The 21498-nt window shown below is 37.1% G+C and overlaps 1 protein-coding gene across 1 annotated transcript in view; it reads right to left on the bottom strand.

Annotated features, from left to right (window-relative positions):
- GAS2 (growth arrest specific 2) overlaps positions 1-21498 on the bottom strand; it is a gene marked incomplete at its 5' end in the record, with an annotated part of 86791 nt that overhangs the window by 31567 nt on the left and 33726 nt on the right. Inside the window, 3 exons of the mRNA XM_082485806.1 lie at positions 8112-8219; positions 11579-11723; positions 16502-16565. Of these exons, the coding sequence (XP_082341932.1) occupies positions 8112-8219; positions 11579-11723; positions 16502-16565 (317 nt within the window). The remainder of the gene's footprint in view (positions 1-8111; positions 8220-11578; positions 11724-16501; positions 16566-21498) is intronic.

The following is a 21498-nucleotide window of genomic DNA, read 5'->3' as shown; positions in this document are numbered from 1 at the left end:
CTTTTTTTTGGTTTTTGAAAGAGAAATCAATTCCTATTGATTCACACAGATGCAGCTGAAGTTTGGTTTTGTTTTCTTTTAAAGTTGGAACATAACATCTCAAGCTAGATTATTGAAAAATCAATGTAAAAAAATTTCCCCATAATTTAATTTAGAACAAAGAATATCTCAAATGGAGAGTTTTCTTTTTTAACCTAAGACATAAGTAACATAATAGGACACGTAATTCTGTAAATTTTTTAACAATCCGGTTAATCAACACAATACAAATAGCGAGGAATTATGTGTTCCTCTCCACTGAAAACACCCCCGTAGGCATCAAGCCTAGATGAGATGAATCCAGACCGCAGATTCATTTTTTTAAGAGAGCAAAACCCCAAAATAAAACCTTGACTTCCCCCTAGTCTCTTTAGGAAGAGTAGGCATCTCGCAACTTCTGCAAGAAAAAACCCTCCTAGCGGAACAGACTGGTTGATAAATTCATTGATATCAAGTCATGAATACTCTCATTAAAATGCAATGTTCTATATTTCAATGGGATAAAGAGGATTTGGAAACAGAGCATTTACTACTTTTCTACTGTTTGGAATCAGAAGGCAGCACAGAGGACAAACCTCAACAAACACATTGGATAAAATCCCGCTGCCTTTATTTTTGATAAAAAGTATTTTACATGCATCTTGCATGTTGCCACAGAAATGCAATGAAGCTTAATTTCAAAATAAAATACAGTAGATATAAATAGTTTTTAGTGAACAACATGAATGCATACAAAGTGTAACTGGATGCAACAGGAGGAGAAACCATTGCCTTCACACTGATAAGAGAATGACAAAGAAATAAAACGCTTTTTAAAATGCATTAACTTTTTCCTGTTATTTCAGGACTGGAAAGGCCAAACCACATCATAATAAATATTTAAAAAGCCTACATACCATTTTTGTTAAATCATGGCCACTTCAGTTCTATGTAGGACCATCATTCCTGAGGCAAGATATAAAGCCCAGTTGGAAATCCCCATGTAAGCCACAAGCTCTTTAGTATTATTACCCTAAAGCTAAACAATACTGCGATAGATAATCAATGTACTTTTATGCCTGAATCCTAAATGCTCGATGAGAATCTCTAATGAACAGTGCAAAAACTTTGGTTTACTGATGCCACCACATAAGCCTCATTCATTGTCATTTCTCTAGATGGTAGCATGAGTTATGTTTATAGTGTAAAAGTATGCCGTACACAAAATATATCACAATAAAGAATCAGTTTTTTCTTTTTAATTAGCATTGAATACTAATTATCTAAAGCTACGGTGAAGACTATCAACTTTAATTCACCCCATAAAATATTGCAGCATTGTTCTCTAAAGATAGATGTGCTCACCTTGACTGTGTTAAATATTTTTTAAGTTACTGTCATACAAGAACTTTTCACCTCACCACGGAAGAATTTTAATTAAGAAAAGGCAAATCTTTGTGTTACCCTCCTTAAAGAGCAACACCACAAATAGCTGCATCTCCAGTTCTAACGCTTACTAGTTCCAAAATGGGAGCTTTAACTGCTGTTTCATCTTTAATGTAAGATGTATTAGTCTAGGAAATGTAAAATGGATTCCTACAAAATTATTAATCTATGAAACAGAACTACAACAAAAAAGTGACTGAACAGAAAAGATATACCTTCCCTTATTAATGCTTTCAGCATAATCTTATGGGACCCGATCTGTAGTTCTCAATAACAAACTATAAAAGGCTTCTACATTTTGCAAAGTAATTTTTGTTTGTAGACTAATGGTGGAGTGGATTAGCACTCTATCTCTGCTCTCGGATATGCAGATCCAATGCCTTTCATATAAAAGGAGTCAGAGGAGCAGAAAAAAAAAAAAGCAGAGGGGGGGCAAACAGGAGGGGAGTTATATAATTTGGTCTATTTTTATTCTCAGCTTTCTAGGGGGAAAAAAAAAAAGCCTAAAATAACATCATCTGTAATACATAATGTATTAATCTAGCTTTGTTATTCATGTTTATTTACGTGTAAAGCATTGAGAATTTTTTAGTGTAATTAGTCACCATAGAGAAAACACTGCTGACAGCGGCGTGCAGGGCCATTTTACCTTGGCACATCCCTGCCAGAGCGGAAACCGGCGCCCAGGGAGGGCTGGTTTTGCAATCTTCAGCTCTCGCAGGCACTGGTCGCATCTAGTGCGGAGCAAAGGCTTCCTAAGCCTAAATCACTGCGCTAAGGAAGTCAGCTGAATTTTTGGGTGGTGCTTTTAAAGATATTACACGCATAGCTTCGAAATACTCTACCCTGGCCTCCTGTTCTGAGCCACCTCCCAAGGGAGATTCCTCTTCCCACCAAACACAGGGAACCTTATATTGTTATCACTTGGACTCCAGAAGCCTAAATTATAAACACCTTGGCAGGAAAGTACTGCGGGTGTATTAGGTATTTCAAGAACTAGAATGTGACACTTCTGGAAAGATGTATTACATCCTAGAAAAGCACAATGCAATTTGCTAAAGATTTTTCAAACAGCCAAGTGGAGTTCTCATTGAGCTACACCGCATAGAGGGAGACACTGGGAATTAAAGACAAGACAATCTGTATTGTCCACAGAAGGAGGCCACTAAAGCAAACAGGTCTAAGGTAGTGAGAAAAAGTGCTAAGCTATCACATAGCCTGTCGCCTCCACTGAATCAGAGTTTTGCATTGGAGATACATTCTGTCAAAACATATTCAACCAAGACTAATGAGAACACCATTAGAATGAAAGTCAAAAGGAGTAACTCCATCACTTTTTCATTAAAATAGCATCTAAGAATTTGACTTACACAGCTTTTTCATAAGGTTTACAATGAGTCCTTTCAAAGCATTTTTGCTCGCAGTATGCATTCCAGACTATCCCAACGCATGCAAGTTCTAGATGCTAAATTAACAAGAATAGCCATGCAAAAGCAGCATGTGGAAGAAAAAAAGTAGGAAACTAAATCAAGGGAGGGGGGAGGAATATTTAATTTCTAGTCCTTTATGGGTTTGGTTAGTCCTCAGCGAAAATCTGTCAATTATTTAACTAAAAATGTGAAGTCTTCACAGAACCAGACAGTGGAATTGTAGCTGCTCTTGTTTTCAGCACAAACACAGCATCATTAAGTACAAAGTAAACAGAAGGATGTCCGCGGGTTTCTGGCCCCGCAAAGGCTGCTAGGTCTGAATAAGAAAGGTTCAAGGCAGGAAGGTGGAAAAACACAAAGGTAAAAAGGGAGAAGCAGGAGAGAAAGCGTACCACTGAGAACAAGCATGCTGTAACTTAAGTTGGGGGAGGGCAGGGGTCTGCCTAACGTCACGCAGCAGATTAATGGCAGAGTAAAGAAAAAAACAGATTACCTGACTGTCCTATAGGCAGCCCTGGACTCCAGTCTCCCACTGACGTGTTCAGGTTCACTGTTTCTCCGAGAGCTTTTGAGTCTTGTGGACTGAATTTTACTGGCCCTTTAAGGGCTTTTTTAAAAACAAAACCCAGAACCTGAGAAAGTTGAGAAGAATTCCACCCTCACTAGCGCAAGTAAGACTGAAACACGCCAACTACTCTGTGAGCGTAAAGCAGTTGGAGAGGAACTGGCACATAGTAAAAAAAAACGTGCAGCCACCCACTGCTGGAAGGTCTCCAAAAACACCTTACCCCTGGGACATAAATTAGGGCTGAACTTTAGACATGCCTTTCCCTGGGTCTTTTGCAGTCTAAATGTGAGAATTTGTATGTTGGTCTATAAGCATGAGGAGACTTGAGATTAGAAGCCCAAAGAAGCAGCCAGTGACTGCCGCTGTCCTGAGGCCCAAGACGCGTTTGCAGAATTCACTGGCAAGATGACTCCCAGGCATCCCACTGCACGCCCTTTGGCGTTAGTTCAATTAAAACTCCTGGTCTGCCTACGTTTTTGACATTTTAAACATCCCTGACTGGTATTTGATACCGATAAAGCTCTAGGGAAGGAATTTCAGTGCTAAAAAAATAAGCTATTTCGTAGACTAGACAGGAGTGAACAGGCCTGGGAAAAGCAGAACTGTTAAAAACCTCGGAATAAGGAAGACAACAAAAGCCAGGTAAACGATGCATAAGAAAACGCAAAACAAGAGGCACACCAAGCAAAAGCTATGAGTATGACTTACATATTTGGAGTGGAAAAGCAGAATGAGACATTTGAGTCTTGAGAACTGTATAATCAATCTGCTTTCCATTTCTCCTCATTGCCAGTGCTCAGATAGTCTATTGTGCCTACCTGGATGCTTTGGAGTAAAGCGCGCATCCATATTCGCACACGAGCACATTTTCCTCACCAGGGAGAGGCAGTAGCGGACACCAGACTGTTCGCGAGTGTCTTTTATACACATACACATCTATATCACACACACATATTTTGATAGTGAATCCCAAAGTAAAGTTTCTACACAGGCGCTGTAGCAGGAAAACAATGCCTTTCGTTTCCTGGGATTTAGAGGAAGTTAGTATTAAACAAGCATTTTATTATTTCTACAGCAAAATAATGCTAAGTGATATCAATGATTAAATGTACAAGGTCAAAAAGTATAAGAGCAATCACACGCTTATCATCTGGTCTGGAAAGTAGAGAACACCTGTAAGCTATAGAAAAAGTGATAGGCTTTAACGCCAGGACCCGTTATATCATCTAATCTGACTCCAGTTGCACAAAGACATAATTTTTCCACTGCGCAGAACCCAATGATTTGCATGTTGTTATGGGCACGGACCAACAGGACAGATCTTCCTGAGAGAAGCTTGCTAGTTTGTGGAAACTGTACATCCTTATGCATATACAATGTAATAAACATAAGATAACTTGAAATAAGAATATTTGCCGCTGAAATTGTTACAAAATTACCTTTTTTTAAGGCCTGACTGACATTTCTTACTATAAAAATCTCTATTAATCTAAGTAACTCCTTTACTGCCTTCTCAAGAAGTAAACACATCAAACCCTGTGACTCTTTTCCAAGTTCTATGCCTTTGTGCAAGGTAAGTTTTCATTACTTATTATTCTGTATTTTTAAGAATAGTCCTATTATTTCAGTTCTACTTTGAAAGATTAAGGTTTGTTCCCTAAACCACTTCATGTCACAACAGTACGATCTAAGACTGAATAGGTCAATAATTGACTGTATATGGCACACATACAGAGATCACATCAATTCCAAACCAATGTTTCAGTTTTAAATAAGCTAGTCGTTTCATTTACTTCAAGTTATTAACATAATCCATTCTTGGAAAACATGTCTTCCATCATTTTTGCATAAGTGGAATTTAGACACTTTCATTCCTATAAGGCAGGAAAAAAAAAGAATTCACGAGGAGATAAATTTTTATTGAAAATAAAGTTTTAGCGTCTAAGACACGACGGCATTATGGTAATCACGTTCAGTTTATGCATTATGCAACTCCTTCATGTCTACAGAACTACTTTTGTAACATGCATTTCTACCAGCAAAATTAAGTACCTTAATGTTTTCATGGATTTTCATTATTTCCATTACTTCATGGATTTCCATGGTTTATTTTTATCTCAAATTTAAACATTTTTCCATATTAAAAAAAAAAATAATCTTTATTCAATTAATTTTAATGAGACCATTACCTTAAGAAGTTACTATGATACAAGAGAAATTTTGAAGGACCGTCCCCCTTGCATTTTGCTACATATTCCAAAGGTGGGCTGTTTGGTTTTTCCCCCACTTAAAATTACTTTAGATTAACGCATTTAATTTTTTGTGTGATTTTTTGCATGAATTCTATGTTCTGCCAGGTTTTATTTTTCTTTGCCATTTCTTTTTCACTTGTTTCATATACAGATATAAATTAAGAAAAAGTGTGACTTGGACACTTTTTTTTTTTAACAGAACTTGTAGAATAAAACACATTTGTTATGGATATAATACAATTAAGTATTTCCTGGAAAAAAAAAATTCTTAACCATCAATTAACAGGTGTTAACTCCAATTTAAACTTAGCACTTGTAAAGTTTTATCACATGGCATACTTGTAGCATCACTGAAACTATATAGGTTTTAAGTCCTATATATGTTACTTCAGAAAGGTAATAGAAACAGTAATGGGTACACTAAGTCAGCTTAAAACGATGAAACTGTCAGCCTCAATTCAACTGGAATACATTGGATTATAAACAAGTGGTATATATCTGGCTGTGTCATGCTGTGTAAAGAACATATAATGCAGGTGGAACTATCTCAGCGGTATCAAATAGGGTGCCAAATACCAACAGAATTAAAAGTCAGCTATGCAAAGTCAGCTATGCAAAAGGATTCCAAAGGAAGGCTAATAAATCTACTTACGTATACAATAAGAGCATGTAGAATGAAGAGTAAAAACTTACTGTGATCCAGTGAAGCATTCCAAAATGAGGTTCAAACTAACCAAAACCAAAAGACAACTGACTTCTAAAACGTAGGAATATGGGCTTGCTCCCGCTGAAGTTCATGGCAAGTTGCCATAGATATCAGTGTTGTAGGAATGATCTCTAATCCTGTAGTTTAATGTCTAATCTATATTACTGTTATTTTTTGGAACAATTCAACTTGGAATGCAGTAGCGTGATATGAAAAGGGTGTTTTGTTTGCAAACTTGGAATGAAATCTGCCTTGGACTAGACTGCACAATAAAGAAGCCAGCTAAAGGGAATTTGACACTCACCATTCTGGCCGAAAAACTTAGTTTATCGAAACTGGAAGATTAAAAATACTTTCATATTGCTATTTGAAATTAAAATCAAAAGAAAAAAAACAGAAGTATTGAACTGTGCCAGATTACTGGGATCTTTGGTTAATGAACATTACCTTCTTCAAAGTAATTTGAAGCTAGTAATAAAGCTAGTACCTAAAAATACTGCAGAATTTAAAAAAGTATTATCGGCTATGAAACAGAAAAGCTATTAATCCTGTATACTACCACGTTCAATCTCAAACTGTCTGTGACAAATCCTGTATTATTTCTTCTTTTTCAGCTATTACTGAATTAATTGGGAGTTCTCAATCCTTATTCAGCACGATGCTTAAACATGTTTTCAACCTTATACACGCGAGAAAACCTAAATCCTTTTCTAAATTTGACTTCATTGTAAGTTAAGCGTAAGATTCTGACAGAGCAAGCACTCCCGTGTTTTGTTGAACTAGGAACTTGACTTCTACAGATGGGAAGGAGTCCCTCTGACTTCTTTTGTTCTCACAAGTGCTAAATCCTCAGTTTTATCAGGTCACAGTTGTATGCCTTTAGCAAAATAGCGATAACGGTTATTTGAGAGCAAGAGCTATCATTTTTTCAAGTCATTACTCAAGGATAGCACACGTGGAGAAGAAAATGGAAAATGGAAAGAAGCGTAGCATGAATCAGATTCTTAACCTACCAGTAGAGAATAATATGATTAGCATATTTTCATTATTATTACCATAAGCATATATAAAGATTAAGAGGATCAAAATTAAGTTTGGATAGTATATTTGTACTAAGTTCAGCCAGATATTAATACTAGCAAATATTTATATTAACAATTAACTTTGTGCTATGGGAGTTAATACACTACATACAAAGTCTGAAATACAGCACTGGGGTTGGAAAGATCTGTTGATCACACAAAGTACTATAGATATTAATGTTTTGCTCACCCTACTTTAGCAACATATCTTAGTCGTGATTTTGCAATTCAATGATCATGAAGTCTTTGATCTTTTGCCTGACCTGTCAAATACTACCAGTCAAAGCAAAGTGGGGGAATGGTCGTTTCAATGAAGTGGATGTTCTTTCAAACCAAACTGAGAGGAAGTTGTCACCTGAGTTTGTGAAGACTTTCAATTGCTATTGATCAAAGAGAGAGCAAATTCAATGACCTAAAGTTAGAAGGATCTGCCACGTGCTAATGATTCCTTGAGTCAGTTAACCCACTGTAGTTTATTCCCTGACAGCGTCATAAAACCACGCTCATTAATAAGCACATATTTTCTCCTGTTAATCAATGATATCATTTGCAAAGTGGAAGGTAGCATATACTAGCAATTCACTACAAAATAAAAAATAAAACCTTTACCCTAATAAAGAGAATCTTCTCTCCAACTCGGTACCTTCCTTGTGAAAGACGCTCCACACAGAACTTGTTAGGGCATTTACAAGGTGGATCTTCAGAAATGTGTTTGACCTGAAAAACATGGAAGTTATTGATAGAAACTGTTTAAAGTAACATGTATAGTAAAACATTCACTAAGACATTTGCCATAACATGATATCACTAATCTAAGTCTTCACTGATGATATTTTCTGTTTTTCTTAATTTTCATAACATTTCTGTAATCCCAGACTATGGTGCTTCCAATGTCAAGAACGATTTTACAGCTGTGATGAGGTAAAAAGAGAAATGAATGTCACACAGTTCAACAGACAATTTGCACTGTTTAACTGAAGTCAAACAGTTCGTTAATTTGAATTCAGCATCAAACTTCTGTAGATGTGTTCTCAGTATTTTATGGTGAATCAGCTCAACTGTCAAAGTGCTAATATAGCTGACAGGCTAAATGAAGATGTCATAATGATGTATTTTCCCTTCTAAATAAATACAGAAGCATCTTGCTTATCAGTAAAAGGCCCCTCCCAATACCTTCACTTGGCGCTTTCAAATAGTGCATTTACACCTTGAAAAAAGTATACAGAGAATACTGTGACACAATCACAAATCGATGCCAAGATGCTCCCCAGTATTGCTAACTACACTTTGATGATCTCCACCTGAGGGCATTAGTGCAATCAAGGGTAATTTAAAGGGCCCTTAATAGTACTCTACTTTTCATTGCCGACAATAAGGCCTGAGAAAATACAGATGAAAACTACTTTCCTGCTTTTTATCAGCTGTATCAGCTTAACTTCAGCCTCTTGTGAAAACTTGGCCTTGCATGTGCTACCAAAGGCATTAATGCTTAGTAAAAGTATATTTGGTACTCTTCAGTGATCTGAAAGTAGCACAGCTGTCAATGCCAAAAGAGCAGATCTGGTTGAGCAACTCTTATTTGACATTCAAATTGCACTACCGCATAGGAACAGCAATAACGAGTGCAGCATTTTGATATAGTGCAGTTTTCTTGGATGAATGCTGACCTAGTATGTCAGTGTCAAATAATGCTAAATGCTGGAGGAACTTCCTAGAGGTTTTGTCCACTTCAACTAATATTCCACAGACCTTTTCAAATCCAGTTTGTAAACCAAGGGTTGTAAAAACGGTCTGAGGTCTGGGAAAGAATATTCTCAGAACAGCTAATAAAGAAAGCCTTAAACTGTTTCAGAAAAAAAAAAAAAAAAAAAAAAAAAGAAATCAGGGAAAGCTATGGCACTCTGATAGGTGTTTTGGTTACGTTCAATAAATGAACAGGAAAAGTTCCTGAAGTACAACAAATGCTTTTCAGATCTGCTTTTAGAATGAGGTTATAGCATATTAAACTGGAAAGAAATTTAAAGTCAACCATACCATGGTTAACATACCCATGTTTCTATCCTAGAATAGGGAGCAAAAATGCTTTTAAAACTAGACCTGTTGACTGATTTAAAGGCTTTCCAATTATTTCTGAAAGCGTTCAATGTTGTTATCTAAATAACTTTTTTACTTTGTGGAATAATTTCTTATAACTTTTTTTTTTTTAAATCAGGGAATGATATTTTTGTGAAAAAATCCATTCTAAAATAACACTTAGTAGAGGAACTCTACATATATTTTACTTGAGAAACATTTTTTGTGTTTATCAGAGGAGTTGTCATCAGTTTTAATGTACAATCACTGAATTATTTATGACAAATTATTCCAGTGATTTTTATGAACAAACGGCTGAGTGTCAGCCTCCGTTTCTGGAGACTCAAACTATTTATACAGTTAGTGTGCAACAGGAATAACTCATATGAAGTCAGCGGTCAACGACATAAATCCAAGTGCAGGTTGCTGAGGATGCAAAAGGTGCATTCCTGCATCTCTTGGAATGTGGTACCAAAACTGGGATTGTGCTTAGAGGACACCAGCCTCTGAATGCTGCCCAATAATCAGTGATTTCTGACATAATAACCTATGGCAGTTATCACCTCTGGAGATGCTCTTGAAATTCAAAGCTGAAAACGGATAGTGTGAACTATGCCTTAATAGCTGCGGGCGTTCAAGGGCTTAGGGTTCACCTAAGCAAGCAAAAACCCAGAGTAGCCAGACCTAACAGTTTCAAGGTTGTTTTGAACTGTGTAAGCAAAATAGAGCCCTCATAGTCCTGTGAAGAATGAAAGCCAACAGATTTATGCTGGTGTAAAACAGAGGATAATGAGACCTTCACTGCTGATCCTGCTATTGAGGCTTCCATTACCTTACTATCCCAAAGGACACAGAAGTATTATTGAGTGGAATTTGGAAATCAAATAAGGAAGCAGAGGGAAGAATTATATCCTATTTTATTTTGTGTCTGGACTACGTGAGCACTGCTGCTATTTTATGGTGTGAGCGTCTGGGGCAGCGTGGGTCAGGAATCTAGCTGGATGAATTCCACTCTGTTTCTAACCCTACTACTTTCTAAATTAAAGGAGGTGGTTGGAGACAACCTTCACAGTCTTTGTTCTGTTCCTACAAGATACGCAGTCACCACCCTCCTTCTACACATAACTGTTCTTTCTCATTTCTGTTGAAATGTAAGTGGTTTTGCAAAGCTAAGAAAGGTATACAAAATGTAAAGAACCTTAAATGTAATTATTTGCATCAAATAGTACAAAGTATTTCAATAAAATGAACGAACATTATATCCCATCTGCTCTTTGTAACAAAAAAGTGGCTCATGGATTTTTCAAGAAGTCCTTTGTAACTCCCAGGTGGCACATCTACCTTGTAATATAGCGGTTTCTATAGTAACTCCTTCTTTTTATAGAATATATTTGTACTTTTCAAGTTTAACCTCTTCATCGTCTCAAAATGTGTCCTTTTCATCTGATTCCAGCTGTTTCAAATGAACCCCTCCAGGGTTTGCAACAGAGAAATGAACACTACAGGACAGTACAGAGAGTTTAATGAAATGCAAAGGAAAGATCCTTTCTTTCTAACAATGAAGAAAAAATGCTTGTTTTTTTACCACGTGACAAACATACAGAACAGCAGCATAAAAATTAGGCTGAGACAACTTCGAAGTGTTTGTTAACAATCTGTACAAGTCAGTATGGGCCAAATCTCCTAGTCCTGACTCAGTCCTTTCTCAGACAAAACACTAAGTGGGAGTTGATGAATAAGAAGCGAACAGAAAAAGAAAACCGAGTAATACGAAGGGAACTTGGCCCTAAGCACAAAGCTAGGCTGAACTGCAGATCTCCTACACAGTGCGACATTTTTTCCAAACCTCAGGCATAAATAATTGTGGTGAAAAATAAATTAACTCTATCAGTCCGCAAATCTTTAAAATACAGCGAGATGTTAAATGCAGGCTTCTGCGTGCTTTGAAAGTAAGGGCATACCGGAATGGGTCAGATAGGAAGAAGCTTCCTCCCTCAACTTACAGCATCATCCAACAGTTTCCCTGTGCTCTTCTTCCCAGGAGACTTTGTCGGTGACGGTGAAGGAGAAGGAAGGGGGGCTGAAAGTGTTTCCTCTTGTTCAATCTCTTTTTCCAACTTTATTAATCCAGGAGGCTCCACCCCAAACCTTTTGGAAACATGCAAACAAATTACCAGTCTTTATGAAGTAGTACCTATTTTAAAACAAAACAGCGGCAAGAATTTATACTTTCTGTATTGCACTACCATGCAATAATAGAATGCTACATACATTAGTAAACATGTATAAAATACGTCAATCATTAATGCCGTCATTCCAAATTAATATAAAAAATTAATTTGGAGGGAATCTCTCAGTTGATCAAATCTACAGAAAATGCAGGTTTTGTTCAACTTCTCTGTCTGATAACATATATGTTGGTGAATGACTAATTTACAAACAACACTAGGCCTCAAAAATTGCTATGCCATGCAGGACAGATTCAAGCTCAGTACATTCACTTCCCCCCCCCTTTTTTTTTCCCCTCCAAACAACATTCTTTCAAATTACTTGATAGCTTTTATTTTGTGTTAGTATTTTTCAAAGAAATGCACTGAATTTATAGATAAATAAATTGAAACATGGCCAACATTTTTTTCAGAAGCGGCTAATGCTTTTTCTAACCAATATTTGACATCCAATCTTCAGATCTCTGTTTCCAGTGGCAAAACACTTGCAGCTCCAACTAAAACAAAATACATGCAACTTTGGCACGGAGCATGTCAAACACAGCACTTGGAGAGCACGGCTCTTTAAAACAATGCCGGCTTTTGAAAGTTTTATGGCAAGTGATTAAGCCAGTATCTCACAGCAAGCGGCAGAGCTTGGACGGTGTCAGAAGTCTAAAAGCCCCATCCCATTTTCCTAATCACTGATAATTCCCTTCTGTTTTTTTTTCTTTGCCAACACTGAACAAACCCCAGAAAAATAGAAAGATTTCCTTTTTCAGAGAAGCACTCCAGCTTGGAAAAGTTATCATGCCAGGTAGGCTTCTCATAGCAAACTACTTGCATAAATGAAACCATATTTTCTCCTGTAGTAGAACAGCCCAGATGCAGAACTACACTAACTTATCTAGGCAAAGATCTGGACACTAAAACATTGAGCAGTAACCAATACGTTATGAAAATCTAAGCTAAACATCATAATAATGTTAAAAGTGTACAGAGAAAAGGCATAAGCGCATATATTATCTTTTGTATTTTTAGGATAACTTTTAATTTAGTCACACTACTGCCTAAAAAATTAATATGAAGAAAACCAAGAACCAAATCTGTGCTTGTATTGGCTTCTAACTGGTGCAGTCTGCCTAATGAAAAGTCATCCAACACTGAAGCAAGCACTTATATACAATCCATTTACTTCCTGTCTGTCTGCAGATGCCGACAGGCTGTAAATCATTAAATTCCCACCGGGCTCTAAGCCTACACCTGCATGCAGCCTTACTCATCAAATCATACTCTTCCACTCTAAGCAACGCTGCTTCTTTGCTTCTACTGCTTTTCATAATCTCCAATTTTTGTCATTGTGACAGACTTTTAGTTCCCTGTGTTTCCAGTATTTTGAATTCCTCCAGTGATGAATTGAAAAATAAAACAAATGAACAAACATGCACACACACTCCCCCCCTCCCCCCCCAGTATTGGATCAACCTGAAGCAAAGTTGCTGGAAAGCTGAAATGGTAAAAACCACATCTTTTGTGGGAGGGGTAGAGGTGCAAATTCTAGTCTGGAAGGTATGCTGAGAATTTCCTTTTCTGCTCTTTTCTAGCCTGCCTTCTCATAACTACAAATGAAGCAGCATTGGACTGTAACATGATCTCCAATAGACTTCTTAGAGCACCACTTCCCATTTTTACCAAGGAAAAAATGAATACAATAGCAGAAAGATCTTGAAATTGCTCAACAGTAATTTCAAAAGACCTGTGGGGGTTCTTTAACCCCCCAGAGTTTAACAGTTACCCATGATCTTCATTCTTTCTGCAGAAAAGATAACTTAGCTGTTTTTCATTGTATAAGCTCTCTTTATACACACACACGGATAGCACATATACATCTAGTTGCAAATAATTACATTTTCCATTAAGTCTTGATTACAGATTATGCAGTGATCGATTCTGTCCTCACATCACTTTATTTTAAATTATTCACTCTGACTTTAAAATACTTTGGGAGAATGTTGGAGCTGTGCAAGCCACTGCAATAGCCCTGTGTATTGTCAATGCTCAATTTCATCCTGTAGAACACTTCCCCCCTCTCATAAATGTTCTCACCCTACCCACCCTACCCCTGCCGCTGCGCACAATGGCCCATTTTAGCTACTGATATTTCACGGACTACCCCAACAACTGAAATCCCGGATAGTTTATCAGGCTAGTCTATTTTTATTAGTACCTGAGCTTCCAACTGCCACTCTTTAAGCCAAATGGTCACCCCAGTTTTCCCACTCACTGCGTCATCCATCCATCCAGTCCACCTCTCTCTAATTTGGCTAAAAGAACACTATGGGAGCACACGCTAAAAGCACTGCTAAAGCACAGGTAAGTTATCAGCTGTCTCCCCTCATCCACAGAGTACCTGTTGAATGGGTTCAAGTTCAGTGGAACAGAGCTCAGTTCGATCTCCGCCTCAAACAATCCCCATTCCCGCTCAGTCGTGCCTCAATCCCAAGATTATTTTGATTAAGAAGAGAGACCTAAGTTGACTTATGGGAGTTACAGACCCTGAAGACTAACAGTAATCTAGCTGGGCAAAGTGCACCAGGAGCTGGCTGCTTGTGATGAATAAACCAGTTTGAACACGTCTTTCTGCTTCTAAAATACAAAAGGAAGAGAAAAGTAAGAAGTTATTCAGTGTCTCTTACTCTTTTCATTCTTTCAAAACATACTGAGGTACCTTTTCAAAGATCTCTGCAGCTCCTGTTCTGGAAAGCAGACCCAGCTTGCTTTATGAAACAAGCATACACCTGACTGATCTCCTGTTTAAAGCAGTGCAACAACAATGTCAGTTTGATGTGCTCTTTCCTATGTGTAGTGGAGGCAACTATCTATTCTCCTTTTCCATACCGTTCTAGTTTACCATATCGCAGGCAAAACGGGCATCGCATATTTGCTTCTCAATTATATTAACCTGATGTTCCCCGTCAACAGTTTTTGTGCACCTTGAAAACGTACAAGATTATAAATGGGTTTTCGTTTGTTTTCGAAGAGATGTTAGAGCAGGAACAAGCAGACAAGTAGAGATATGTTATTTGATCCCTAAGCTGTAAACAAAAATAAAATACTGTAACATAAATACAATATATAGAAAACATTACTGATACTTGGTAGTATACACGTATTAAAAATGAAATTAAAATATTGTAAAAGCAAAGGGATAAATATGCACAATAAATGAAAACATCGTTCATTTATTGGTTCGGTATTTGTTTTCATGCCTGGTACAGAGAACATCTGGGATACGGAAGCTTAAGATAAAAGACAAATACGAAGGGTAAGAGTCTATCTTAATTCCCATGTATATCTGTGGAGAAATCAAACCTCATTGCAAAGTGAGATTAATTTAATTCAACCAACTGTAGCAGAATCCAACACAGCCTAACCACTGACCTTTATTCCCTGCGGAAGCTGGATACTATCAAGTAATCAACCTGGGACAGACATTCCCGACAGCTACACCCTGAGTATAGGGTCTCTGGATGCTGGAAGGTCTGTCTCCAAGCTGGGGACCTTGAAAGCACAGTTTGTTTCCTCAGTTAATTTAGGATTCATGAAAATCAATTTCATTGAGCACCTACAGATCAGAATACTTTCTTATTCATGGAAAGTTAAATTAATTTTTTTTTTTTGGCCATGTTGAACTGAATCCAAGTTCTAGAGATAATAAAATTCCTGCAAACTGGAAATCAACTCTTTTTCTGGCCAATGCTTTTCCTATGCGAGCTTCCACTGACAGCAAGGGCTTTTCTGAAGCTTGACCAAGAAACAAATTTCTAGTCAAGCAGCTTCCCAAGTGAGTTGCATTCACAAAATATGAATATCCATAATGCAATTATAACATGAAAATACCAGTTCTTAGTCTAGGAATAAACGGGGGTCTCCTTTGCATTGTTTGTAACCACAAGGAATTCTTCTGAAATTAATGAAACTATTTGAACAGCAAGGGACTCCAGTTCCATACACGTGGATGAATGCAACTGCGATTTACACGCAAGACTGGGCAGCAGCGCTGCTGTTCATATATTTTGTAGCAAATCTTACGTGCTCTGCTGGCTAAATCTGCATCTGCAAAAAGGGAAAAACCACATTCCAGTTCCTGTCGTTTTGATTGTCTAGCAAAAGTCACTGTTGTCTTGACATCAAAGATAATGTTACAATGTATTGAGGGTCAAACCTGTCTAGAATCATCTGACAGAGATAGAACACAGACTGTGACTCAATTCCTGTATTGCTTCTGTTGGTGAAAATCAGAGATAAGTTTATTTAAATAAATAAGAGTCAGTGCTGCTTCGGCCAGATTTATGTCATGCGAACATCAATTTGTTATCAGTAAAGTCTATGAAATCTCAGTTGTTTGTAGAGAGATCCGACTGCTAGAAGAAACAGCTCCAAGCTTTATTTAGAAAAAAAAAAAAAAAATTCAACTCTTCCCCCTCCTAATATGAGGATAGTCAACAAATACCTTCATTGACATGACAGTACAGAGATTTTATTATATTTGTTAACAACTGCCCACAAGATATTCTTGAGTGACATCAAGACAAGCATTCTCCTTGAACCTAATGAGCATAAAAGTGAGCTTGAGATGTGCTGATTTAGTAAGTCTCTCAATAGCCACTGCTGTCAAGAATGTAAATATTTCTTCATTCTTGAAATATTTTCACCTACCTTGCTGCAATCCTTCCAAGTTCCAGCAAACAAAGGCACACTTCTCTTGGCTGCTTGTGAAGAACTGGAAAAGCAAAATGAAGACAGAAAACATTTATAAATAAAAGCTATTTTAAAGATTTTAGTGATGAATGGAACCTAATCATCAAGATCTGTAAATCTTGACTCAGATGAAACCTGCTTTTCTTTGGCTTGCAGTGGAGCTTTACTGGAATAAAAAGGATGGGACTGAGGAGTGGTTCTCAGAGTAGATGATTTAGAAAGTTCCCATTTAGTTATCCTTTAGTTCCTTTGAAAATACCATTCTAAATATTAATCACTGAGTAATTATTTGGGCCATTTGATAACCTGCAAGCAGTTCGTAACTATTAAAAATAATCAAGAGCTCTGGCAGGACACTAAACTAGTAGAATGTCAAAAATAAATTAAAAAGTTATACTTTTCTTTCTACAAACTAAGGGAATTCCTATCCTTTAGATCACTATTTTCCTTAGCCTATTTAAATCACAAAAATAACAAAATTACAGTAGCAAAGATATAGCTCATTATAAATTTGGTCATGAATGTGTTCTACATCTACTCTTAAAACAAATACGAAACTAGAATACTTTAGGAATTCAGCTTATCATAGATAAAAACTCAGCCAAACAAAAAGCTTTTATTGTGTATATATACACACATATATGCAAGTTTTCATGCCTGGATTCCACACAAGACCTGTAGTTTTTAAGCTTCAGAAGCAGCTGTAATACAGCATGAATTTCCCATTAAGAAATACTACCACAATCTGAGATAATTCTTTCTTTTTACCCCATAATTCAGATTGGTAATTTTCTGTAGAGAAGTCCAGCAAAATACATAAGCAAAATCCAAAATCAATAGATGACGACAGGCCTGTGGCTGTTTGCACAATCAAACCCCCCAAAAATCCAAAAAGAAGAAAGAAAATAAGAAGAAAAAAGAAAAAAGGAATTATGAATACATTGCCACCTTCTCTCCAGAAATACCTACTGCAGTAAAACCCTGGTGTTGTGGATAAAACTCAGGTTTAGAAATTTCCACAACAATCAAAAGATGAGTACCTTATACTTTAGATTGGATTGACACCAAGAAATAAGTGTGTGAATATTTGTATAAATCAGAAAAAGAAAGAGCAACAAAGTTTATTTGTTTTTAATGAGTGAAGGTCAAGACTTCTGCTGCATAAATGTTTTGGTTATCTAAGGACTCACCTAACTCAAAATGCATGAAGAAAAAAATACCATACCTGAAAAAGATATTTCAATGTCTAGTTAAAGCTCTGAAAGTAATTGCTTTGTCCTATACCGTATGCATGAGACCCAGTATGGGAATCCGCAGACTTAAAACATCTCTAAATAACTAAGGCCTACTGGGGCAGATCTTTGCTTCCGCAACTTCAGCTTCCACTTCCACTGACTTGGGTACATTGTAATTGTGAATCGTGCTAGTTGAATGCTCATCCCAGTATCTTTTACTAGGTATCTTTTTCTATACATACCACTTTGAGATGCGTGCATCCTTCCCCTCTAATCTCATCCAAATATATTTCCAGAAGTGAAACTGCAGAGCATGAAAACTAAAATGGCACTGCAGTAGGAAAAGTCTTTTTATCCTTCAGCCATCTGTTATTAGAAGTATAAAAGATGCAGACTTGGACATTCAGCTATTCTCAATATTCTTCCTTTACACAACACAGTAATTTTATGAAACATTTAACCTTCACGAGTAATCAGCATTTTTTAAGTGTTACATTCGTGACTAGAAACATATTCTTTTGCTTTGGTTCTAAATCAGTTGGGACTGCCCCAAAGGAAAACTTGATTTTAAGAAATAAGGCATCCTCCAAATTAAAAATGGAATTAAACTGGTTTTGGAATAGACAAAGGGAATCCAATACTTCTTAATTGCAATTCACATATGTACACATCTGAATAACTTTTGGAAGGGAGGAGGAAAACAGAGGCTCAAGTAAAATTACGTGCAAAAGGATCCATAAATACAATTGAAAGAGGACTTGATTAAGAGAGGTAAAATATTTTTCCGCCAATGCTTGAAGCTCCTCTACCCAAACAAAATACAAAGTCCTTTAGCAAATCTGACCCCACGTAATCTAGACATTTCATGCATTTCACAGCGAACAATGTGACACAGTGAAATCATTGTTAGAGGATGAAGAGCTGTGCAGGCAATAACCAGCCACAAAAACAAACATCTGGTCATCTGAGATAAGAAGACATAGCACTTCTAACAAGAAAACGTTAGCATTCCTGAGGACTATACCAGCATATGTATTCGGGAACTTCAGAGACAAACAAAAGTTATTTTGTATACTGCAATACCCACTGGAAATAATTTAGATTCTCAAACGGAAATTTTCATTTTTTTTCCCCCCAAAAGCACAGCTGTTTAATGGGCTAACACTTCGCAAGAGAATGCTCAGGAGTTACAGCAAAAGCCACAGTGACACAACCCTGCATTTCCACACCTGTCTTGGTCTCAAACATCCAGTATAACTTTGAGCAAGCAAATAAGCCCATTGCCTTTTGGAACAAGTAGCACTTTTAAGTGCCTTGACTACTTATTTTGAGATACTTTTGTCTCCTGCTATTCCATAAAAATAGATATTTATAAAAAATAGATATTTACAGTCACTATCAAAAGGCTGCCTCCTAAGTTTTTTCAAAAAAAAGCTACCTTATACTTTTTTCCATCTAGAATACAGAAAGATAAATATTTCTTACAGTTCCTTTCTTAGTTTTACTTACAGAAGTTGAATTAATCAATATTTTTGAAGCACTTAAAGACATCTGATAGGAGAGATGACAAAAACTATTTCAAAGGCACTACACAGCATCAAAATCACTTATTATTTAAACTAAGTATGCCACTAAAACAGAAAATCTGTAGAAGTCCTCATAATTCACATTTAAATTCCCACGGTACTGTAATTTAAATTCATACTTACATTCCGACTGTACTGCAGGTCACGGCTAACTACACTACATACACATAAACAGTTTTATAAACATGTAATTGTACACCAATATATGGTAATAACTAATCATTTGAGGACTAGAAGCAATTCATTCTGAAGTGCCTGATTACAAGCTCAGGCTGCAATGTAACACCCGTGCCCATGGTATTCTGTTGTATCCTGCGGGAACTACAGCTACCATTCTCTGAATTACTCACTATAATCTATATTAATAGTTGCATTTCTGTAACGGGCACCATCTAAACTTTCTGACCTAACCATTTCCTTAATCCCAGATATCCTATATGGCATACAGACATTTGCTAAGCAACACGTTTTCTGTAATTGTAGCAGTTTATAGGCAGTTAGACATGGTAAATACTGGGAGCAGAAAAACGATTTTGAGACATCATCTTCATTGTATCGATGGCCACATACACAATTCACTGCACAGCATTGGAAGTCTACAATTAACAATTCTTTCCCACAACAGTGCTACTGCAGGCTATGACGAATTCAAAGAAAACACTTCTATGTAACACTTCGATAAGGTAAGTAGTAATATTATTCCCATCTTATACATAGAATTAGGGTATAGATATTAAATACAAAAAAAAAAAAAAAGCACACTCATCTAGTTACTATTCTAAAATACTTACTGCCTGATCTCCAGGGTACTGTTGAGTTTTCTAATCCTACATTTTGTACAAAATCAAAGCTAACGCAACTAGTGATCCCATTACAAAGTCTAATACGGATCCTCCTGCTGTATGTGGGAGCTATGTGATAGAGCCACAGACACTTCTTCCGACACCATTCAGTAGCAACGTCAAAATACTATCCTGCAGCATCTTGCATCATTCTCCAAACATCTTCAGATATTTGCAACAAATGAGGTATGCGAGGAGAAAATAACACAGCAGCAAGAGTTTCTTTCACTTCAGGAACCATACTGTACCAACACATTGGTGTTGTACATTAACTAATGTAGCACAGTCAGCCTTAATTATAGCCCAAATACTTCACTTTGCAGCATTAATACATTTTTTGTATGCAATTTCCTGTAATTTTTCAGGCTTTCATATATAGAAGAAAACAATATTCCTGGAGAATCATTGGCCGGCCCTCCCCTATCAAACATCAGCAAGGTGAATCATCCGAGTAGGTGACTATAAGCAAGCAGCAATTTCTAAAAGTAGAAGACACATAAGCTGCACACATCTACTGTGAAAGGTGAATGGCAATATCCACCTTGCCAGAGAATTTCACTGATATTTGCTTGAGGAGACAGCAATGTGAAGATTTAGAAATAGTGTATACAAGTCCAGTTTATTTTAGGTGTCCTGACAGTTACCGACCCTTCTGCTTTCCATCTCGCTCATTTCAAATCCTTATCTGCTGTCCTTATAGCCTCCATCTTTTCAAGCTACTTCCAGCCACTCTTTTTTAACAATACTTCATTTTCAGCTCCTAGTGAGCTTTTCTTCCTGCTAAAACTTCTTTATCCCTGGCTAAAACTTCTTTCTCACACTCCTGTCTTGTTGCTGCCCCCTTCTCCTTCCATATACAGGTCCTCCTCTCCTGATCACTCACCCCTTGTTCTCCTTGTACTTCATTTCTTTCCTACCTACTGTTCATCACACTTCTGCATCCTTCACTGCCCCCTTTCCCGGTGCCCGGATGCTACCAGGAGAAGCAGAGAGAGCAGAGGAGGAACAGCCTCTGCTTTCAGTGCTGACCAGCCCCGGGGGCTGCGAGAAGACAGAAAGCACTCCGCGCATGGAGAGCACGTGTCTGCGGAGCACATTTAAACTGAGAGAGTTCCCAATAAGAAATGTGAGAGCGGGGGTTGTTTTGCTCGTTTGTTTTTGGTTTGTTTTTTTTTTTTTTTTTTCTTTCCTTTAAATTAGCAGTACGCCCAACCATGATACAGCAACAAACTTCTTACACCTCCTGCCACATTTCAAGCCTTGGCTCCTAACGTTTTTATACACCATTATTA

This window comes from Vanellus vanellus, assembly GCF_965231255.1.
Source record: "Vanellus vanellus genome assembly, chromosome: 6".
Classification (NCBI taxonomy): domain Eukaryota; kingdom Metazoa; phylum Chordata; class Aves; order Charadriiformes; family Charadriidae; genus Vanellus; species Vanellus vanellus.
This window is presented reverse-complemented; position numbering and strand designations above follow the sequence as displayed.